A 25,166-nucleotide genomic window follows, 5' to 3' on the forward strand; every position below is an offset into this window, starting at 1 on the left:
TTTACTCTCATCTGAATACTGATGAAATCACAACTTTTTCGCTGTAGCTCCAACCTCTCTTCTGAACTCCAAATTCACAGAATCAACTTCTGACTCAATTCCTTCACTTGGATGTCTAACAGATATCTCAAATTCAACATCTCTAAACTCAATATCTCCAACACACACACACACACACACACACACACACACACACAGAGGAGAGAGAGAGAGAGAGAGAGAGAGAGAGAGAGAGAGAAATGTAAGCGCTTTGAGGTTTGGGAATTTGTATTATGGTTGACTGATGTATTTGATTGACAGCATCAGAACAGTACCTGGCACATGGCGGGCACAACAGATTAGGAAAAGTAATCCCTTTATGGCATAAATCAATCAGGACACACTACTGCTCAAAACTCTCCAGTGACTCTTCATTTTGCTCAGATAACAGCCTGGTTACAATGGCCCTACAACCCCTTCTCAATTTGACCTGTCTGACCTTATCTCCTACTACTCCCATCATTCACAGAGCTCTAGCCACACTGGCTTAGATGTCCCTCACCAAGCTAGGCAATCTTGTCTCAGGGCCTTTGCACTTACCTTTCCCTCTTTTTAGATTGTTCCTTCTCCAGATTTCATATGACTCGCACCTTAGGTTGTTTCAGGTCTATTCACAAAAGGCACTTCAGCGAAGACTAACCTGATTACCCCATTCAAAATTACCATCTCCAACCTAACCCCATGCTCCCAATTCCCTTTAGGCACAGCTGCATTTATTTTCTCTCATAGCATGGTTCTCCTTCTAATGCACTATATAATTTATATATTTATAACATATTTACTTATATATCATGCTTTATTACTAGTCTTGCTCATTAAAAAACAAGCTCCATGAGAGCTTGGAGTTTGTCTGTATTGTTGATTGATTGGTGTTGATTGACAGCATCAGAACTAATGTTGATTGGCAGCCTACCGCCTTGCACACAATAAGCTCTTGATTTTATTTGTTGAATTAATACGTAAGGCAGATGTTGGGGCTAACTATTCTAGAAAAAAAGAGAAACTATTTGCCTTATGTAAACAAAAAAATTCCATTGTTTGGAAGAGCTTGAAGCATGAAACTTCAGATTGGTTGGGAGAAGGTTTCTCTTCTCTTTTCTCTCCACAGCAAACAGTGATTTAATGAGCCTTGACAATCACACACAAACACTTGAGGATCAAAAGAAGATTAATTAGTAATACTATTTAGCACTCGCTTCTTTCCCTTTATGCAAAAAAACATAAAGTATAATCTGAAGAGTCTTAAGCAGACCAACAGTACTGTTTTAACTAATTAGCTAATAGAAACCGAGTTTCCATTATACTGTTAGTCTCTTTTTGCATAAAAATAAATCATCAGACAGACATTCTTTTTATACCAAAAACCACTCCCTAAAGAAGTGTTTTAGGATGCTCTGGCATTTAAGATAGGAAAGGAATAGATATTCTTAGATACCCAAAGGTCTTGGAACACTAAAATGAAATATGAATATGTATTTCTATCTTCCTAATACCAGTTATTTCATTTCAGGCAAATTGTTTATAAATTAAAACAAATTTTTATGAAAATAAAAAACAATGAATCATCTGAAGGATAATTAAAAGTGAACTTTGTGAAATAAAATGCACAATAATAGAAGAGTAATAAGATTACATGTAATAAAAGTTAGATATATTCCTATTAAAATTATGGAAGACAAAAATAAAGCAATTTTGAGAAAATATCTCTCAAAATTATTTAATTAAAAATAAATACCTTACTTAATGCTGTTTCTTAGCACTTAAAAAAATAAAAACCATGTGTATCTATCTGCATTAACTGTCGCCTGGTTCTATGAACTCCTTCCTCATCCATAGCCCCCTTTAACAATGGTTGTGCCACAACTCTCCTGCTCTAACACTTCCTAGGAGAGACAGACTGCCAATACTCCTAAGATTTTTAAAAATTATTATTTCAAGATATTCAAATATTACTAGGTCATCAAGTGCTTAAGTCCCAATCATTCCATTTGTGACAGGAACAAATGTATTTAGATGGGCAGTAGAATCCTCTTTTTGTGAAAGAAACTGGGCAAAAAAAAGAATATTACACAGCAGATTTTCAGAATCAAAGACTGTATCAACCAAATAGATTAGAATGACTCAAAAATTATCCACACTTAGGAAAACCACGTTTATAAAATATTATTATCCTTACCTGTATATTTTCTTTACTGGTAAGAGGTTTTCCTGAGTCAAATGATTGAAACATCTGTCAAAATACAAATAGTAACAGCAAGAACAAGATTGAGTATTCTTTTAAATAAAACATTTAATGTGTTCTAAAATTATTTTAATTATCATTTTTATTGAAAAAGTAATTTATGCTCTAGTCAGAAAAGATAAGCATAGTATAAAGAAAGTAAAAATCATACATACGTCAAATTCCTTTAAGAAATACAATGTTAATATTTGATGTTTTTCCTACTAATGTCTTTTTGATGTATTTTAAATTTTTAAAAATAGATTTGTATTCCATGTTCGCTAAACTTTTACATCATAATTTTCTTCACATATCATTAAATTATTTGTAAACTTCAGTCTAATGAGTAGGTGATACTTTATCCTATGAATGCAGCCTAATAATCTCTTTCCTATTGCTGGACATCTCAGGGAGCCACTTCCCCATCATTATCCCATCATTCAGCCCTAGTTTAAATAACACTGATGACTATTTTGTCTATATTTCTGATTACTGCCTTAGGATAGATTCCTGGAAGCAGAATTTCTAGGTCAAAAGATATGAATATACTAAGAAAATTGAAAGAATTTGGCTCAATTTCTTGAGCCAATGTGGGTGGCTCACTCCCACCCACATTGTATGAAAATGTCAGAATTATTGCACTTTTAACAACAGTGAGTATTATCACTTAAAAAAAATCTTTACCAGTTTGAGACAAAATTGTATTGCTATTCAGAATAAATATTTTTGGTTGTTTTTTTCCTTTTTTGGTATATTATTTGTCATTATATTTGGCTCTAAATATAATGTTGCATTAGGAAACATTTAGTTTATTTGCCACAGGAGACTGATGTATCTAGTAGGATGCATCTCTCTTGGTATAGAAGACCCTTTTCAAAAGATTCCCATTGGTAGAGTCCAACAGCAATGTCCCTCTGCCCCTTCCTCAACCCCCTTCGTCACCAGGAAGTCACTAACAGCTTCCATGGACAGGTTGCTCACATGTAGATGGTGTCCTACTCAAGTACCTGTACCTCTTTGCCTGGCCATAAGAATGTTCAGGAGAGACTAGAAGTGCAGAAAATAAACCTTGCCAAAGAAGAACAACAGAAGTGTTCTACCTAGTCTCTCTGAGAGCCCCAGTTACCCATATTGGTGACCTTCTCATTCACGCTGTCTGGATTGGTTTTCCCCACTTCCCTATCTAGCTTTCCTACTAGCTCACCTTACTTCCTTGAATCACTTCCCAAAGACACTATTGCTCCCAAATCCTAGTTTCAGGATCTGCTTTTGAGGGAACCTCCCAAAACAATACATAACAGATAGCTTTTATTGAAAAAGTATTGGTAAGTGTTTTAAAATTTTTTCCCTTCTTTGAAGATATTTTTTATTACCCATAATACATTGAAAAGTGAGTAACTGAATCCAAGGGGAAATCCTTGGTGGTATAAATTAAAGACAGTTTAATAATGGGACTTTAGATTTGGTGATAAGAGCAGAATACCAATATAATGCTAAAATAGAGAATTTTTGTAAAGGCCTGTGAAAAGTTCAATAGTAATCTGTAGGACTTTTTCAGTTACTTCCTTTACAAGTGAAACTTAATTCATTAATCCCTTCTTTAAATAACTAGCCCGCAGCTTAATACAGCTTAATACCATTGGCACCTATTTTAATTATAAATCTTGAACACATTTTCTCTTTTAATTACACTTTTTAAATTCCCAACTGAAGCTGGAAAGCTGCAAATTAACTTTGAGAATACAAAATCTGAAATCAGAATCTATCGGGAGATAGATTCACCCATACATTTATCTTATGAAAACTAGTTGATAAAAATGAAGTTTGGAATCTATTTGTAAAAATTAGTTTCTGACCTTTTGATTTATTTCAGTGAAAGCAGTGACCATTGAAAACTCTCTCTTGTTTCTCATCCTACCCAACTGGTTTCTCTCCTTCTCATCCTCCTGGACTCTAAATGTGAGTGACCTTAATGTCTAGTCCTCCGACTTCTGCTGTTCTCTATCTGCCTCATCCCCAGCTGATTTCATCCAGTTCTCTGATTTTAAATCTCTCTTCTAGCATTCCCAAATGTGTCCCTGCAACCCCAACCTCTCCCCTGAATTCCAGACCCTATATGATCTGCACCTAACTATGCTGCATTTCCACCTGGATGCCTACTTGGAATCTCATACTTAACATGTTCAACCCCTATCTGGAGCAGTATTCCCCATCTCAGTACATGAAAACATCTTCCTACCAGTTGCTCAGGTTGAACACTCTACAGTCATCCTTGCCTCCTTTCTCTTACATCCTGTATCCAAACCATTATCAGCAAATGCAGCTGACTGTACCTTCACAACACACCCAGAACCGGACTGCTGCTCACTCCCTTCACCACAATCATCTCAATCATTATCGTGCCCCACCCAAATTATCTGCAACAGCCTCCTAACTGGTCTCCAAATGTATACCCCTGCCCACCCGCAGCCTCTTCCCCAATAATAAGCAGTGTCCTTTCAAATGTTTAATTCCTATCATGTCGATTCTCTGCTCAAAACTCTGCGCTATTTCTCATCTTATTTAGAGAAAATTCCAGTCCTTATCAAACCCTATGAGGTCTTACATGATCTGACTCCTAGGTCCCTCCTCCTCCTCCTCCTCTTCCTCCTCTTCCTTTTCCTCTTCCTCCTCCTCTTCCTCCTCCTCTTCCTCTTCCTCCGCATTGCAGCCTCACTTTGTCTACTTGGCTTTCCTTAACCACTTCTTGCAAGCATCCCTTTTAGAACTTTTGCCCTCACAGTTCCTCCTACTTGGAAGGTTGTTCCCTCAAATCTTTCCATGGCCCACTTCCCTCAAAACTTGCTTATTATAGAGATTCTCCAAACCACTTTGGATAAAACAGCACCTCACTGCCCTGGTCACTCTCCATCCCCTCAACTCTGCTTGATTGTCCTTGACAGCTGTGTATATACCTGACATATACTTATGTGCTTAATGTATTTGGTGTTTGTCTTCCTCACTGGACTGTAAGCTCCAGGAAAGCAGGAGCCTCCCTGTTGTCTTTCATCTGCTCTATCTCCATGCCTGGAATGGCACCTGTATTCAGTAAGCACTCAAAAAATATATTTTAACTAAGTAAAGTGTAATTAACTGAGGAGCAAGCAAGAAAATATTGCTAATTTATTCCAGGTAAGATGATGCTTAATTTATGCCACAGAAAATGAGCAAAACAATCAACCAACTGACACCAATCTCACTCTCTGTCCCCTCTCTGTGTATATCTCTCTATCCATCTATCTATCAATCACACAGATATATGCATATATATGGATGTATATACATACATACCCATGCACATGCATGTGTCCAATTGCCTAATAAACATCCCTCTTGAGATGTTCTGTGGATAGCCTCACACCCTATTACAATAAGTTATAATGCTGTAGCAGTCATATGGAGTAATAAGAAGGTACATTTTAGGAGAATACTCTGAAGTAATTATCATATTATATGTAAATATGATGTCAGCTTATGCTAGTGGTTTTCAAGACTTATAGCTCATTTCCCAGGTTGCTTTAGGTCCTCCAAATTTGAATCCAACCAGCTGGTATTGTGCCTATCAGTCTCACTCCTCACACATACACTCTCTCCCAGGCAAACCAATTTGCTACCTTCTCCTATTTCCTTTATTGCTGGTCTAGGAGGGTCCAAGCATCTGCCTGAAGCATGATCACCCAGCAATTCCCAGATCACCATGAAGACCAAAAGAGAGGAAAATAATAGCTCCTTCTGATTTAATTTATGCTTTAAACATCAACTCCAGTATTCATTTTCAAGGGTGCTTCAATTATCCAGTTTATAAATATAAATTAAACAAGCCAGGTAAAAACTATCTCCTAAAATCAAAAAAGGTTAGACAATATGGAGGAATGTTCTCTCCTCACAGAAATCAGAAGAAATTTGAACACATTCTTAAAACTTTGGTATAAAGTATGAAAATCAAAGAGATCCAAATAAGACATAAGGAAAGACTATTTTGATTTAAAATATTAACCAGAAATTGTAATGTCAGACCCAAAAAACTAAGCAATAGTGGCTGATAAATGTGCCTAGTGAGACTGCCCATGGTAACTATAATAAAAAGCAACATGCAGCATTCCTGAGCCAGAATTTGACTGCAAAAACTACTTCAAAACCAGGCTCCCTCCCCCATGACACCCTTCCAACCCAGACCAATGAAACCTCATAAAATCCTGATGTTCGTTGTAACCAGACTTAACAAAGAGGTCTAAAATACCAGAGATTGTAAATACACTTTCGTGGGAGTGTTCCCTACATTTCAGGAACGTATCCCTCACAGGTAAAGAAATTGCTTTGAATTAAATTGTCAGGTTACCTTTGTTTTTCCAGTAGCTTTATAGCCTGCGGGTACTGAACAAGGCATGTTTTTTCCATAGAAAATTTGGGATATCTCATAAAAGGCTTCAGAAAAGAATCTCAAATCTATAAGGACTTCTATCTGTAAAGGAAAGGAAACAATGAGGTACTTAATTAAACAATTTGTTTTACTTAGAAAACAAAGTATAGAGAAAATCATCAACTTTCTGAGATCCAAAGTTTCTGCTTAATGTTGGTAATGCATTATGAATTAATGTTTACTAGACATAGTGGAGAGAGATGCAAGTGTCTGTGTGTGTGCCCATATACATGTGCAATGGACCAAGAAGCTAACAACAGCAGGCGGCTGTTCAAAACAATGGACATTTATCAGATGCTGCTTACTTCATCAGAGGCAAACACATTGATATTTTTATAATATGATAGCTGTATAAAAGTTTTTTTAATGATTTTTTTTTTGTTCCCATTAACTATAGCTCAAAAGAAAAACAAAACAAAAACACTCCTAATGTTCTCCAGCCCAACGAGGAAAGTCAAACTGGGAGACTAACTCCACAATGTATCAACATAGAGACAACTACTAATTTTCTTTTATTTTTAACTTTTAAGTTCAGGGGTACTTGTGCAGGTTTGTTACATAGGTAAATTGCATGTCATAAGGGTTTGGTATACAGATTATTTCATCACCCAGGTAATAAGTATGAGGTAGGAGAATAGGGTCTGGAGGAAGGGAATCGAAGGCTGTCTCACGCCAACTTCCTCGAACTAAATTGAAAGGAAAACCCTAACTTTCCACACCTAAGTAACAAAAGGACCAGAGGCTACTCCCTTTGCAAACCCCCACCTTTCCTGCGCGGCAGATAGGAAATTGGCTGTCCGCAACCAATCAGACTGATTGCAGGTGAGTCCGTTTCCATAGAAGTATAACTTTGTAACTTCACCCTAGCCTCTGATTGGTTGCCTTTTGCAACCAATCAGATGTTTGCACAGGACAGTAACCTTTGTAACTTACTTCAGTCTCTGGTTGGCTGCTTTCTGCAACCAATCAGACTGATTGTGGGCCACCACTTCATTTACATGGGGTGAGCACGAAGTGGTCAATATGAATAGGGGACGTGTGGACCCAAGAAAATTCTAGGGAATATTTGGACCCAAGAAGATTCTGTATCCAGGCCCTTGAGCCGCTGCTCACGCCCACTCCCACACTGTGGAGTACTTTCATTTGCAATAAATCTCTGCTTTCATTCTTTTGTTGTTTCATTCTTTCTTTGCTTTGCTGGGCGTTTTGTCCAGTTCTTTGTTCAAAACGCCAAGAACCTGAACAACTTGCAGTCACAACCCTCTACTGGTAACAAGTATAGTACTCAATAATTAGTTTTATGATCCTCACCCTCCTCTCACCCTGTACCCTCAAGCAGGCCCCAGTGTCTATTGTTCCCTTCTTTGTGTCCATGTGTCCTTAATATTTAGTCCCTGCTTACAAGTGAGAACATGTGGTATTTGGTTTTCTGTTGCTGGGTTAGTTTGCTTAGGATAATGGCCTCCAGCTCAGCTCCATGCAGGTTGCTGCAAAGGATATGATCTCATTCTTTTTTATGACTGCATATTATTCCATGGTGTATATGTATCACATTTTATGTAGTCTATCAATTATAGTCATTTAGGTTTATTTCATGTCTTTGATATTGTGAATAGTGCTACAATGAACAATTTTCTTATCCATAATTAATGGCCACTGTTAATTTTAAATACATATATTTAATAATATTAATCAATTTATAGCTATATATTTTATACAGCTTAATTTGAATATAATCCAGCAGGATCATCAATCAGAAAATTACAGAAAAAGTCGTTCTTATTTAAATTTGTTCAACATATTTATGGAGCACCTCATATGTACCAAGTCCTCTTGGAGGTTATATTCCCTCTTGGAGGGATGCATGTTTAGCTAAGTTTCAGTGACACATGAAGATATACACAAATACAAAGGGATACAGGGCACTCCAAATGCTATTTTCAAGACTGTGGTCAGGAAGGAATTCTCTGTGAAGGAAACCTTCAAGAGAAGATTTGGGAATGGCATTAAAGGAGACAGACATGAAAATCTGCTAAGGGACCTTAGTGTAGAGGCCATATGGCAGGACTCAGGGAGCAAGGGGAGGAGGTCAGGAGGTGAGTGTGAATGCTGGCCAAAAAAGGTCAAGTAGAACCTGAAGACCAGAGTAGGGATTTTGCACATTATTCTTTGTGTGATAAGGAGTTACTGGAGAGTTTTAAACAGGACAGGGCCCTAACCTGACTTAAATTGTGAAAACTATCTAGTGACTTTGTAAAGAGCAGAGAAGGGTAAATGTGGAAGCAGAGAATAAAGTACGAAATTAGATGAACATGTAAATATATAACACTGGAAAAGAAAATTCCATTTATCCTCAGCATGTCCACCCATCATACTCTCTGTTTCCCATTTGTTATTATCTTAGGAATCTCAAGAGTGTGCGAATTTTAAAGAAATAAAAAGGTGTGCTAGTGGGAAACTGGATACATAAATAACATGAAAATAAAATATAAAAGATCAGGAAAATATTTTTAATAAGAAAGAGAAAATTGCTTGTCTATCGAGTTGCATACTTTGGTCTTTGACTAAGGTACCTTGGTGTCTAATCTCCCCAGTGCCATATAATATCAAAGGAGGCTCTGGGAGAGACATATAAACTCTTTCAGGTTTCTAGATGACCATTTTTCTCATTACCCCTAAGAGGAAACACTTCCCTATATCTGTATGTGGTTAGTTTCCTTGAGTCTTGACTATAAGATTGCTGAACATGGACTCTTTCTGGCTTCAGTTTATCATACCAATCTGACCATTTGAAAAAGCAGTTGGGTAAATAATGGACATATATTTTCAGAGGTGACTGACACTGCAAACACAAACAAGCCAGAGAGCAAAAAGAACCACCCATAAATCAACCATTCACTCACACAAATATAGAATCACTGGTACCCTTCCTAGGTTTGATGTGTTGAGAGTGACAAATCTTTCAAGATGTTGGCAGTTCTAAAGTGAAGTCAGGCCAGCTGATCATGAAGAGGTCTTAAAGCTTTCCCTGAAAGACACTAGAACACTACAGAAACTTCAGAGTGTGGTCGATTGCTCTTTGATTTGTCAGGAATCATCACTGCGTGTTATTTCCCGACTATGACTTTTCTCTCTTCCCACTCCCTGACCCCAGTTTACTTCAGAAAGGTCAGGCAAACTCTGCTCACACAGGCTGTCATTCCTTCCTCTGTAGGATCCATCATTTGTCCTCTTTCATTGCTCTGTCAAAACCCTAGTCTGGTTTTTCAATCCTACTATGCCAATAAGATCCCACTGCTCACTCTACTCCTGACATTGGTACCAGACACCAGATAAGATCATGTCATTCTCCTGATCCAAATTCTATAATCAGTTAATTATAGAAATAATAAGATTCTATATAAAGTCTGTAATTAATTACCCAACCCAGTTCTCCAGAATTGAGTCCACAGTTCTTCTCTGGTTTTTATGCTACTCTAGGACAAAAACAGCTAACAAGTGCTAACAATATGATTTTAAAAAAAGTCATCTAACCACTTTGTTCCAGATTATGTCTTTTGGTGCCCCTCTAGATCTCCTCTTGATGAGTTATGATCATTGTAACCCTTTCATGCTTCTTGCCTCTTAAGGACAGACCAGATTGTACATGTTACAAAATTCGGATATTGCAATCTCTTAATTTCTCTTATGGCTCCACCTCCAAATTACATCTCTTCAGAGTTGGGAATTCAAGACTAAGTCCCTGGTATTCTCAATGTCATCGACCTCTGGTATACTCATGTTATCTTCTACAACCTGCCTACCCAAAACCTCTACTCTAGTGTAACTGAAACACCCCTGGCCCCTAAACAAGTCAGTTATTTTCTCACCTATCTTTCACACTGACGGCCAAGAAATGTTCCCTTTTTCCTCTCCCTGCTCCATGAATTCTACTCTTTTCAAGCCTAAATCTTACCTACTTAGTGAAACCTAAAGACTCAAAGCCATTTTTTCCTCTTTCAAACTCCTGGAGAGTCTTCATCACACTCATTTGGAAATGATCAAGTGGCAGGTGCCAACATTATTATCTTGGGTATACGTCCTGTCTTTCTTCTTAGTTTTCACTTCCTTATAAGCAAGGATCATTGGTTACATTTCTTCAACTGGAGTTACTAACATTGTGCTTTTAAATAGGAAGTACTCAATAACTGTTGTTTTAGAGTTAAATCAATAAATATCTGCCAAGTATTTTCTAGGTGAGTTCCCACTAAACACTAGAGAGAGTGCACGTAGGCACTTGAAAAATGTCTGCAGATTTTAAATTCAATAGTTAATTACTGAATTTCACCTATGTGAATGTATTACTCAAGACACTACAGGGAATTAAAAGATGAATAAGATACAGATCCTAGCCTCAAGAATTTTGCAATATTGAAGAGAACATTATCTTTTGGAAAAAAGAGAGAAAAGTTACATTCAGTTTCTTTTAAAAGTGTTGGAATTCAAAAGCAATAGAACTCATAAGAGTTCAGTAACTCAGAGAGGGTGATTCAGAAATTTTCATGATCAGTAACAAATTATTTATTCCCAGGTTAAAATCATTAATAATCAGCACCAGAATTCTTCATTTCTTTACTTAGAAATAGCATGCCACAAACTATTTAGGTCCGAAAATATAGGCCCCAGGGCAGGGTTTAGACACGAAGAGAAATTCAAATGGAAGTCTAATTTTCCCTTATTAGAAAATGGGAGAAATTTGGCAACAAAAGGCAGAGAGTATTTCCACAAAAGCAGAAGTATGAATTAAGCCAGTGGTGTATTGGAGCCCACTCACTCCAATTTGCAAGAGCTGATTGTGCACATCTTGTCCCTGATTCCATCATTAGTGATGTCTAGTCGGTAGCTTGAAGTCAGACATAGAGGGAGTATTCACACCATGGATGGAAATTGAAAATGCCACAAATGAAAATTTTGAGGTGTTTTTTTGTTTTTTGTTTTTTGTTTTGAGATGGAGTCTCACCCTGTAGCCCAGGCTGGAGTGCAGTGGTGTGATCTCAGCTCACTGCAACCTCCGCCTTCTGGTTTCAGCGATTCTCCTGCCTCACCCTCCAGAGTAGCTGGGATTTCAGGTGGCCGCCACCACACGCAGCTAATTATTTTTTTATCTTTAGTAGAGATGGGGTTTCGCCACGTTGGCCAGGCTGGTCTCGAACTCCTGACCTGGAGATCCATCCGCCTTGGCCTCCCAAAGTGCTGGGATTACAGGCATGAGACATCACGCCCGGCTTTGAGGTTTATTTTTTTAGCCAGTTGTGATGTTTACCAGCCCATAGCTGATTGCTCCATTCAGTCGGTGGCAAAAGCATGAGATGATGGCCAAGAAAGATTTTAAGCTCAAGAAAGCCGAATGTTCTATCTTCAATTGTTTGTTTTGCCTCAACTTAAATTTCTCTGTCTTCCTAATTTTTAGTAAAGTCCACTATAGAAAAAAGCGTGAATACACATTGTGTGTGTGTGTGTGTGTCTGTGTGTGCGCGGGTGTGTGTAAAATACAAAATAGGGTTGAACTCCATATTACAGTTGAGGAGGTACAGAACTGGGAGCAAATTTGCTGGATATTGAGATGATCCATGTACAAAACAAATTCAACAAAAGTGGGAACAGGCAACATAAGTGATTAGGAAAGAGAACAGAGAGCATAAGGTGCTTCCCATCCCATATGGTGTTCAAGTCAATCAATTGCACATGCATCTCAAAAGCAGAGAACCTTAACTGACTTCTGGATTACAGGATTTTTTGTAATTTAGCATCTATCTGATCTTGTTAATTCAATTACCTCTGCATTGAAAAATTCTTGTGTACCATGATATCCATAAAGGTTCTTAGGAATAAATTCACAGAAGCTTCAGAAAACTGGTTCAGTTGGTCTTCACCAGGAAGCCAGTCTCTCAGAAGTGGCAATTTCCAGGTCAATTGGTGTTGGGTGAACCTTATTTCCATGTGCAGCTGTTCCTCACTTTACTGTGGTCCAAGCATAAAATAATCTATACCTTTCTAACTGGCTCTTTCTCATACTTTATTATAATAATGGCTAAGTCATTTCTTATATCAGTGTAATGCCATGTTATTATCAACTTGTTAATATAAGTCCTAGAATCAAATTAATACATGACAATATCTTTAAGAGTTCAAGAATATCAAATGTCTTAAAAGCTTGTAACATACCTTGAGGATTCTTGCTTCTAGACTTCTGATTATGTCTTGACAAATTCCAGAAACAAAATATTGATACAATGCAAGGAGAGGAAGAACCTGTGAGGAGAAAAACACTCGTTTCAAAATATATTTTATCAAACTAATAACCTAATAATCAAATTTAGCCAAATATTAAATATAGGATATGTTATATATTGATTTACTTTCCATGCTAGGAAACTATACTGTTGAAAATAAGTGAAATAATCTATCTAGCACATGCTTCATAAGTTTATCGGAACGTTAAGGTGCTATCAGAGACTTACAGTTCCCAGTAGATGCCATTTGGTACCCCAAAATCTAGGTTGTACATCTCTTTAAGCAGGAAGAGGTAAAAATCCAATCAATTATCTTCCTTGAAAACAATTAACTCAACATAAATATACGAATCACAGTGGCCTGTGGAAAAATTCTAGCAAATGAGCTACCAAATAAATGCAAAATTTAAAGCAAAGGAACTCAATCTCTGCCCCCAACTGGATCCTACTTACTCATTTTAATGCCAGTTGCTTTTTGTCTTCAATTAGAATTTTTCTATCAACAAAAAATATTTATAACATGCCTATTATGTGTTAGGCACTGTTGAATGAGAACAAAATCTAACAAATCCCTGCCTTCACATAGCATATATTCTACTGATTAAAACCCAAGCTTACTCTTCACATAATATTTTTATTTTCCTAGAATTCACCCCAAAGTTCAGTTGCTCTTGAAGTCCCATGGATATATGTGAAGGCTTATAGACCATCAGTATTTCAAATGGCCCAACCACAATCCATCCAGAGAAAGATGTGGAGAAGACAGTTTTGCCTAACATTGGAACAGCTCCTGACCTCAAATCAAACCTTAAGCTCAGTTCCTGCAACTGTAGCCTTCCCTGCCAAAGGAAGATGGAGTGGAAGGAAGATTGTGAACCCCATTACTTAGCAAACTATTTCCCATAGCTCCATAGCTCTGGGTCACATAGCAAATTTCATATTCCACAGAAGTCCCCTTAGCCACTGGGCTTCTTCTGGAGAAGTTAATGTAATACAAAATGGAAATTGTTTACTTCTTGCAATTTCAGCTGGGGAACCTCTAATTGTCAGGTAACTGGCAGCTGCTAATAGCAACAGCTTTTTTAAAGGATTAGAACTGGTCTTAAATGATTTCAAATATAAAACATTTTTCTATAACTATGCCTAATAAACATAACACAATACCTTTTTCCACAATTAATGCAGCACAAAACATTAAGAGTTGGCGATTACCTTTGAGATTTAGTTTCTTTTTCTTTAGTGAGAAATAAAAACACACCATTTTATTGCTGCCAATTGCTCAATTATTCAGAAAAATATTCTCAATTTCTTCAGCTTTAGAGAAAAAAAAATCTCATTTCTTTTCCAGCACAGTGATATGTATTATATATGAATATGACTAGGCAGCTAAAGGTTACCCAGGGGATAGAACTATTTCTTCAACCCAGAAATGAATCCCTTTAACAGTGAGAGGGGCACTATTTTGTTATTTTTTAAAAATAAACAATTTCTCACCAAGTCCGCCAAGTGTTAAATGCACTTATCAATCTGTTTACTTTAATACATGGTTTTATAAGCTAACAATTCATATCAGGGGAAAATAAATATTTTAAATATAAAGACAGAGTTGAATTTAGAAGGATAAATATACCAAGAGAATAGAAAACAATATATGGGAGAAAAAGTAAGTAGGTATGAAAATCACGGAGGAAAGGAAAGAAGCAGAAAAAAGAAAGGATATAAAGAAGCAAACAAAGGGAAAAAAGAGATGTGAAAAAATAGAGGAAAGAACATAAAGAAAGTAAAAAGACAAAATAATGGAGGAAAATATAAAATGGCCAACAATTCTAATAGAACATATTAATTTTTTAATGCAACCAGCTTAAAATGTATGACATATACTGCGATTTCTTTCCCCAAAGGAGAGGAGAGCTGTATTTGGATTTTTTTATTTTCTAGGACATTAAGAAATGTCTGTCTTTTATCTCATGCTTAGAATCTGTTTTCCTCTTAGATGCACCATTGACAGAGAAAAGATAAGAGACATAAAGATAAACTTATCTCAATAAAGAAACACTCTCACAGTTTTGGGATTGATATAACCTGAACAACTTAATGCAGTGGCTTACAAATACACTAGATTTCCGTGTTTGAGATCAGTGATTCATTGTGATTGATTTCACCAACTATCTTAAGAAAAAAATATAAAGTAACACAGTAAAAGGAGAAAAAAACAAATAGTCTGCTTTTGTATCCAAAATGACAGGAAAGAATATTAATTAATACATTTTAGTTTGAAGTGTAATTAAGAATCCTACATATGCAGAGTTTAAAAGTTAAACAGTAACTGACCAAAAGAATATTCGCAAAATTTGAAAAGTACGAGGTAAGTGGAGCAAAATATCCCAGTGATACATATTTTTTGATTTTACAAACTACTTACTATTAGATTTTGCCTAACAAAGTGCAGTTCACGTATAATGTAATACAGACTTGCAATTACAGAGCAAATGTCAGCCCTGTATCTATCTGAAAAGAGTTCGATGCCTGGGAGAAGCTGAGTGATTTCATATTGAGCATAGCAACGTTCAGCTTTGGGATGTGGAAGTGTGGTTCTAAGCAAACCCTGAAAATGAAAAAAAGTGAAATATAAAGAGCTATAGATTGCATTTTCAATAATGAAACAAAAAAAGACAAATACATGTAGTGCTTTATAAAATGCTTAGTATATACCTAGCACACTGTACTTTGTAATAAATGGTACTTATCATTTATATTATCATCATTACAGGTTCCAAATGCTTTTATCACTCCAGATGGGCTTTTTAAATTCCATGGTAGTTGGATACCTCTTATTTTCAAAGAAATTATCATTATATTAAATTATCTTTTGTTGAGGGTCAATGTTATGTTAAGTACTGCCGGTAAGTTCTTTATAAACATATCTCATTTAATGTTATTTTAACCTGCTCTTAGAAGGGAGGATTATATCACAAATGATATAATTGAGGCTTAAACAATTTATCTGAAGTCACACAGCTAACAATGGCAGAAAGGAGATTCAAAGTCATGTCTATTTAGCTAAAAAAAAAAAAAAAAAAACTATGTTCTTTCCACTATACCAAGCTATAAGTAGAGGAAATGACTACTTGTTTCAGAAGTCTCAATCACGCAGAGGTAATTCTAAACTTCTAACTGCTTAAATGAAAAGACTATTGTTATTATTTGACCAATAGTTTTTGGTAATTTATGTAACCAACACTACACTAGATGTTGGGGAGACAAGATGAATATGTAAAACCACATTTTTCATTTAAGGGTGCTTCTTTTGTTATTTTAACAATTAAAATTTCTTAATGACAAACGCATTATGAAATTATTTTAATGTATATATCAGAAAGAATTTCAATCCAATGGTTTATTAAGGTCATGAGATATCCTACTCTAAAATACTTTGTAGTTGTTGAAATTTTTACTATTATACATTTGTTTTAAAATCATAAAAAGAATTAATAGGCTTTTAAGATAAATCCCACCAGCTAATTTTTATTTTAGATATAGTATTACTAAGAAATAATACACACATTATTGTCCACATGAAGCAAAAAGTTAAATATTTGTTAAAACACATACTTTCTAAAACAAAAACAGCATTATCTTCAAGAACAAGGAGTATCAGAAAGTAAAGAATGCGATCTAAGAAGTCAAGTTGGGTCATTTCCTTTACACCTCTGCCTCTTGTACTTCTTCCCTTTGAAGCCCAGACAAGAGGTATAAGGAACATAAGAAAATTGAAAAGTCTGGCCTTACATTCAGAGAAGCCCTTCCTGAAGAACTCACTTATTTAGATTTCATAAGCTATGAGACTTCTCTGATACACAGAACAAGAGTGCCCATCCTTCCAAGTAAATAGAACCTTTAGTAGATTGCAAAGGTCCTTGGTTACATTTTGGAATTTCAAAATGTCTTGTATTTCAGATAAAAGCTCCCTTCTTCTTCAGTGAAGTAAAACCAAAATTCTGAGAACTGCAAGAACACCTCTCCTGTAGTCTTCAAGTTATTTCTCACCTTCATCATAAGATAGATTTTATATCATATAACCAAGCAAAACTGAATTTAGAGATGAGGTAACCTAAGGCAACTATTGAAGTCAAACAGACTGGCTTCATACTGATTACTAGTAACATGATCTTCCTAATGACAGAAGACTCAGTTTCCCCATCTGTAAAATTCCTTCTTCTGTAGTGTAAAGGAGAAAACTGACTCTGTTAAATATTAAAGGTGGGCCAGGCACGGTACCTCACACCTGTAATCCCAGCACTTGGGGAGGCCAAGGCAGGTGGATCACCTGAGGTAAGGAGTTCGAGACCAGCCTGGTCAACATGGTAAAACCCTAGCTCTACTAAAAATACAAGAAATTAGCTGGGTGTGGTGGTACGTGCCTATAGTCCCAGCCACTTGGGACTGAGGCACACGAATCGCTTGAACCTGGGAGGCAGAGGTCGCAGTGAGCTGAGATTGCACCACTGCACTCCAGCTTGGGCGACAGAGTGAGATTCCATCTCAAAAAAAAGAAACAAAGAAATTAAAGGTGAAGGTCTCACAGGGGTTCAGCGAGCAAGAGAAAGATGGGCTTGTGATATTTAATCAAGATTCATGCTATTTTGCTACCTGAGTTTTCTGAATATGATAAACTTTTTTTACTGATCCAATGAATGGTCGTGCTACCACGGAAAAACATACATAAATAAAGCGTTACCTGAAAGAGTAATGCAGACAAAATGCAACAGTCAGTTTTCTTTTCAACATTCAATGACTTAATAAATCTAAGTAAGTATAAGAAAAATAAACTGATTAGTGGAAATTTTCCAAAAACATTTTGATATAAATACGTCTTTACATACATATTTAGAACACAAAATGTATAAGAAAAAATATACATATAAGTATATAAGAAAATAAAAGGAAAATACATTAAAGAAGATAAAAAAATCCCCTGTAATCCTACTGCCTAAACATGATTACTAGTAACATTTTAGTCAATTTCCTTATATATATTTTTTCTGTATATAACTATACACACAGAGAAACACATACATACACATTAAGAGTAGAATTAGGCAATACATACGACTTTATAAACAAATTTTTCATTCACAGACATAACGGACTATATCATTATTCTAAAGAACTTTAATGCTTTATCATACAGATGTGCCATAACATAAAAATATGAATCTCCACTTTGGCGTTTTCCAATGCTGAGGTAAACATTGTTATGCCTACACTTTTGGGCACTTATCCTGTCGGTTCCACTGAATGAAAACCTGGAAGTGAAAGCTTTTGGTAAAAGAGGGTGCACAGTAAAGGCTTTTGATGAGTGCGGTTAAATAATTCCACCTGAAGACTGAAGCACTGTATTTTCTCTCTAGCTGTTTATTATGGAGCCATTCACAACATTAAGTATCTCCACCAAACATTAATGTCTCTCCATTTACAACTCTTTCATTTTATGTCCCTTACAAGAAGAGTTTGAGTTTTCTATATATGAGTCTTAAAATTCACATTTGCAACTACAAACCACATTACCTTCTCCTAAGTCTTTCTTAGATAAAACCAGTCAGGTTCACTACATTAATAACAATGTCTACCTCAATTCAGCTTCACTGTGTGGATTTTCAAGTGTGGTATTTTACAGGGGGGAGAAGAGTTTCCTCTACTCAGGGAGTCTAGGAAAACAGCTAAAGCTCCTGTAGAATGACATCTCCTATGACAGTCAGACGTCCAGCTGGGAAACCAGGAAATGACTTTCTGTTTGTTGAAAATCACTAGGTAATAACTTCAGAAGCTCAGAGAAGCGGAGGTGCCCTCTGGCAGGAAGGCTGTAGCTGTTCCTTTCCAAGCTGTTCCTTTCCTTGGCTTTTCCATTCCCAATTGCCAAGCTTCACTAAGTCATAAGCTCAAACTTTGTTTCGGGAGACAAAGAGACAGAGAGAGATAGATAGATAGAGAGAGAGAGAGAGAGAGAGTTCTATCCCAGGAGCACCATAAAAACTTGACAGAGGTCTAAATCTTTGACATTTAATACTTTTAAAGCAGTACTTTCTTACTTCCCTGACTGAAGATGCGAATCTGAAAGCAATGTGATCACTACCTAGGAACAGTTAAGTGTTTTAAGTGTGCTCTACAGCTTAAAACACTATGCAGGTTGTTGCTTACCACCTCCGATAGGTCAGCTAAAGAAGTAACTGGAGAGGTGAAAGAAACCTATACCTCTAATCCCTCCATACTTTTCAAATTTCTCATGTTAATCAGAAATTTGAAATACAGAAATATTTGTGAGTGCTAGCTATGCATAAGCCATTGTTAAAGACATTCACATGTGTTATGTGTGGTAGGCTAAATAATGGTCCCCCAAAGATATTCATGACCTTATCTCCAGAACCTATGAATATGTGACCTTATAGGGCAACAAAGACTTTGCAGATGTGATTAAATTAAGGCCACTGAGATAGGGAAGATTATCCTGGATTGTCACAATGGCCTTTTTTTTTTTTTTTTTTTTTTTTGAGACGGAGTCTCGCTCTGTCACCCAGGCTGGAGTGCAGTGGCCGGATCTCAGCTCACTGCAAGCTCCGCCTCCCGGGTTCCCGCCATTCTCCTGCCTCCGCCTCCCATCTGGGACTACAGGCGCCCGCCAACGCGCCCGGCTAGTTTTTTGTATTTTTTTAGTAGAGACGGGGTTTCACCGTATTAGCCAGGATGGTCTCGATCTCCTGACCTCGTGATCCGCCCGTCTCGGCCTCCCAAAGTGCTGGGATTACAGGCTTGAGCCACCGCGCCCGGCCACAATGGCCTTTATAAGAGAAAGGCAGGAGGGTCAGAGACAGAGAAGGAGATGTGAAGATGGAAGATGTGAGAGACAGACAGAGAGGGGCAGGTGTGGGGGAAAGATGCTAAGCTGTTGGTCTTAAAGATAGAAGGTGGGGTCATGGACCAAGGAATGCAGGAGGCCTCAAGAAGCTGGAAAAGATAAGGAATCAGCTTCTCCCCAAGAGCCTCCAGAGGAAGCACAGCCCTGCTGACACACTAATTTTATGATTTCTGAACTCTATAACTGTAAAAGAATAAATCTGTTTTGTTTTAAGCCACTAGGTTTAGGGTAATTTGTTACAGCAGCAAAAAAGGACAGTAATACAGTATGTATTATGGGCTAAATTGTGTCCCCTAGAAATTCATATGTTGAAGTCCTAACTCTTAGTGATATAGTTTGAATATACATCCCCACCAAATCTCATGCTAAACTGTAATCCCCAGTATTGGAGGTGGGGCCTGGCAGGAGGTGGTAGGATCACGGTGGTGGATCCCTCATGAATGGCTTAGTGCCATCTCCTTGGTGATGAGTGAGTTCACATCACATCTGGTTGTTTAAAAAGTGTGGCACCTCCCACTCTCTCTTGCTCCCATTCTTGCCATGTGAGATGCGGGCTCCCATATTCAAATATGGCCTTCTGTCATAATTGAAAGCATCCTGAGGCCTCTCCAGAAACCTAGCAGATACTGGTACCATGCTCTCTGTACAGCCTGCAGAATCAAGAACCAATCAAACCTCTTTTCTTTATAAATTACTCAGTCTTGGGTATTTCTTTGTAGCAAAGCAAGAACAGCCTAACATACCCAGTAACCTCAGATTGTGACCATGCTTGGAGACAGGGCATTGAAAGAGGTAAGTAACTAAGTTAAAATGAGGCCACAGAGTTGGGCCCTAATCCAATACGACTGGTATCCTTATAAGAAGAGGAGATTAGGACATTGACAGGCTGAGGACAGACCACATGTGGACATAGTGGTCTTTCTACAAGCCAAGAAGAGAGGTCTTCAGAAGAAATCGATTAACCAACACTTTGGTCTCCAACTTCTAGCCTTCAGAATCATGAGATAACAAAGTTATGCTGTTTAAGCCACCCAGTCTGTGGTACTTTGTTATGACAGCCTAAAAATTGATACAGTATGGCATGTAATTTTTACCACCTTGGCTTAGAGATAAGGACACTGAGTCTCAGAAGGAATGTGAAACTTGTTGAAAGTAACGGGTTTCTAGTACACTTTTGGATGAGGCCCATGCCTGACTGCCTCCACACTGTTTTCCTGCTCTCTTACCAATTGCTCATTCATTTGACCACTCAAAAAGTCATTGTTGAGCCAGACGCCATGGCTCACGCCTGTAATCCCAGCACTTTGGGAAGCTGAGGTGGGCAGACCATCGGAATTCAGGAGTTCCAGACCAGCCTGGCCAACGTGGTGAAATCCTGTCTCTACTAAAATTACAAAAGAATTAGCTGGGCATGGTGGTGGGCGCCTGTAATCCCAGCTACTCAGGAGGCTGAGGCAGGAGAATCTCTTGAACCCAGGAGACGGAGGTTGCAGTGAGGCGAGATCAAGCCACTACACTCCAGTCAGGGTGACAGAGTGAGACTCCATCTCAAAAAAAAAACCAAACAACAACAAAAAAAACAAATAGTTATTGAATGCGTATCTGGAACCTGGGATCCATGAGTAAGCAAAGCAAACACCTGGGCCCAGGTGGCACTGCTATTTTGGGGCAAGAGTTGTGTTATAGGAAAAGGAGATAATCATAAGCAATAAACATCACAAATAAGTAAACTGTAAGGCCCTGTATGATATGGACATAACCTCCCAGAAATCCAGTGTGCATGAGGCACTGCATTTTGCATGGCACAGGGGGGCACCCTGCAAGGAAGCTGTTAGCTAGTATGCGGATCCTTCCATCCTCACACTCACTGTGCTATCTTTGCTGATATGACTGCTCCTTGTAAACACCCCCAGATGCCAACTCTTGACAGAAACTCCTCACTGTAGTCTTTGAAACCCAGAGGTGAATGGTTGTTGGTGACAATGGTGAGCGAGGAGCCAAATTCTTTCCATGTGTGCAGCACGTCTGGTTTTCTGAATATGTCATCAAGAGCTTGACACCAACACTTAAAAGCAGCCCTAAAACAGAGACAAAGCATCAAGCAGTACGTTTTCTGAGACCCATTATTAAATCTATCTTCCAGAAGGGAAAGCAAGTACACCGAAGCAACATCAATTAACATATGTATAACTATATATACATTCACTGTTCTTAATGGTTTCTCTCAGGTAGCATTTGATGAATAAAATGTAGCAATGAAGTATTGTTGAAGAACTAAAATTTATGAATGACAATGTTTTTTCATAATCATTGAAAACTTCTTCAAACAAGAAAATAAAAAACTTTTGCCCTTGTTCTACAGACTTCTAAAAATCTACCTTTTCTTTTCTGCGAAGATGAGAAGACTTCCAAGTGAATGCAACGCCTGAACTTTAAGACTTCTTTGATTGCTGGCTTGGAGAACATCTATATTTTTAATCAAGTAAAAGAACAAATGTCAGTTCCTAGAAAAATATTTTCTTTATATTTGCAAGAATATTTTAAACTGCACTATTCCTTATCTGTGTAGATTGCAGTAAGCAAACTCCAAGTTAACAGCGCCTTCAAATGTCACACAATATATATACACAGAGAGCAAGCAAATGTTCTATTTGATTACAGAATGAAAGACTGGCTCTAACAGATAGTAATAATGGGGCTTCATGGAGAATAAAAGTCATACAGGTAGAGACAGGAGAACAGAAAATTGGAAATGGCATGTAAGGGAAAATGGCTGGGTATGTATAGGAATGATGGGCATGACTGGAGTATGGTTTTCTGGAGAGGGTGAACTGAGTCTGAAGTGGGAGGCAGTGGTCAGACTGAGGGCCTCTGACTGCAGCTTGGAGAAAAGTGGATGTTATCCTATAGCAGATGGGAAGGGTCAAAGGGTTTGTTTTTTAGCAGACATGTGACAAAATCATCACATATCAGATTTCTCCTTTTACCTGAAGGCAGAAAATATCTTTAATATCACCTAATTGGACCAGCAAGGTAGCTCATGCCTATAATCCCAGCACTTTGGGAGGCCAAACCAGGCAGATCACCTGAGGTCAGGAGTTTGAGACCAGCCTGGTCAACATGGTGAAACCCTGTCTCTACTAAACATATAAAAATTACCCAGGTGTGGTGGCACACGCCTGTAATCCCAGCTACTCAGGAGGCTGAGGCAAGAGAATTGCTTGAACCCAGGAGGTGGAGGTTGCAGTGAGCCAAGATCACGCCACTGTACTCCAGACTGGGCAACAGAGTGAGACTCCATCTCAATCAAAAACAACAACAAAAAATCACATACTTTTTTTTTTCTAGTGAATGCATCCATTCTGGGATGTGTAGCCAAAAACCCCAACCAACATGGCAGTGGTTTCTAATGAGGACAATACTGTCCCCTAGAGGATATTTCAGAAATGTGAGAAAGGGTTTTGTTAGATGTCACAATGGGGGCATCTTTTGGTAACTCATAGGTTAAGACCAAAGATGTCAGATGGCCTGCAAGGCACAGAAACTTCCCCTACAGTGAAGGAAAAGATGAGAAGCCTGTTTATAACTATCTGAATCTCACATCGAACTTTGTTTTCCACATAAAAAGGATATTTCTGCATGATTTCTAAATGTCCATGATTTCTAAATTTTCCAGACATTGCAATCACTGTAGTACTTTGTTTTGCTCAGGACTTTACCAAGATTTATTTGCCATTTTAGAAAATGTCACAAAACTTAACCATGTTGATAGTATTTGAGTCACCAATACAACATACTTGTCTCTGTCTGCATACGCAGCTGTCACATTCATGGTGATTCCATATCCAGGATATAAGCATCTGATTATTTCTTTACAGCTTCTAATGCCTGAGCATTTACATACCAACAAACTGATTCTTTTATGATAAAGTGAACTATTTCTCCCCTATTTTTATATTTAGAGCTTCATAATAATTTTTTTCAAAATAATGTGTATAAGAATATATTAAACATAAATTTTATTTCAGGAAGTAAAGGTGGCATCACAAAATGTCTTTTAGAAAGAAAGAGGACATTGGGTCTATTGTATGGGTTGGAAATATACTACTGAAGCTGTAGAAAAGCCAAATCAAGGGAAAGACAAGGCAAATGGAATTAGCTGGGACTAGAAAAAAAGAACATCGTCCCATCCCCACAAGGGGCTCACAGCTCCAATGAAAGACGAATAAACAAAAGGGTGGCCTAGAATCTCACAATGGTGATGGCCAAGCTAAGAAAATGGGGAAAGGGAGGAGGCTGGAAGCTTCTTCTGTCTCCAGGCTGTTCGGTCACTGCTGCAGGGGTATAGGTTCTTTTATCTTTCTTTTAAAGGTAAGATTTCAGGACCAGATGCAATCTCAGCATTAATGTAGAAGATCATATAGAAAATGGAGACATAGCCGGGTACAGTGACTCACTCCTGTACCAATATTTCGGGAGGCTGAGGCAGGCTTATAGCTTGAAACCAACAGTTCGAGATCAGTCTGGGCAACATGGCGAAACTCTATCTCTACAAAAAATATGAAAATTATTCAGGTGTGGTGGTGTGAGCCTGCGGTCCCAGCTGCTCGGGAGACTGAAGTGGGAGGGGATAGATTGAGCCCCGAAGGTTGAGGCTGCAGTGAGCTGTGATAGCACCACTGCACTCCAGCCTGGATGACAAAATGAGACCTCGTCTCAAAAAAACAAAACAAAACAAAACAAAAAAATTAAAGAAAATGAATACATAATGGCTAACTCTTACCAATAGTTTGATGATAAGAAGAAATTACAAGTCCAAGTTGTGAATATGGAAGTTTGCTTTTCTCCACGGAACTAAAAACTCTAAAGTGCTCCTGAGAAAGGTCAGGGGGTATTGACATATGCATCTCCTCTGTCCCCAGGCAAAATTCCACCTTTCCAGAAGTACCTTTTGAATTGTTTATTCCTCCTGTCTCTCCTAAATTCATGAAAAATAATAAGAAGAAATAAATTTAAAATGTAGAAAGAAGGGAAGTTGGGAGGGAAGGTAGAGAAAATGGAAAGCAAAAAGAAAGGAAATATTTTGTATAGAGCTGAGACATTTTTGTAGTTTGAGGGACACTATGTCCTTAAACTTAGTATCCAGGATCATATGTAAAGATCCTAGGTATGTGTGGAGAGGCTCCATGTCTGCCTTATTTCATCAAAAGCACTACAGAGGGGCCAGGCACAGTGGCTCATGATGCCTATAATTCCAGCACT

The 25,166-nt window shown here is 37.7% G+C and overlaps 1 protein-coding gene across 1 annotated transcript in view; it reads right to left on the reverse strand.

The window, feature by feature from the left end:
* Positions 1–25,166, reverse strand: part of CFAP54 (cilia and flagella associated protein 54) — a 373,684-nt gene that overhangs the window by 169,816 nt on the left and 178,702 nt on the right. Inside the window, exons 41-48 of the mRNA XM_033220975.1 lie at positions 24,688–24,882; positions 22,283–22,370; positions 21,773–21,982; positions 17,730–17,796; positions 15,414–15,596; positions 12,924–13,010; positions 6,639–6,761; positions 2,216–2,269 (exon numbers count right to left, since the gene is read on the reverse strand). Coding sequence (XP_033076866.1) covers positions 2,216–2,269; positions 6,639–6,761; positions 12,924–13,010; positions 15,414–15,596; positions 17,730–17,796; positions 21,773–21,982; positions 22,283–22,370; positions 24,688–24,882 — 1,007 coding nt within the window. The remainder of the gene's footprint in view (positions 1–2,215; positions 2,270–6,638; positions 6,762–12,923; positions 13,011–15,413; positions 15,597–17,729; positions 17,797–21,772; positions 21,983–22,282; positions 22,371–24,687; positions 24,883–25,166) is intronic.

Source organism: Trachypithecus francoisi, unplaced genomic scaffold (genome assembly GCF_009764315.1).
Source record: "Trachypithecus francoisi isolate TF-2019V2 unplaced genomic scaffold, Tfra_2.0 Lachesis_group11, whole genome shotgun sequence".
NCBI classification, from domain to species: Eukaryota; Metazoa; Chordata; class Mammalia; order Primates; family Cercopithecidae; genus Trachypithecus; species Trachypithecus francoisi.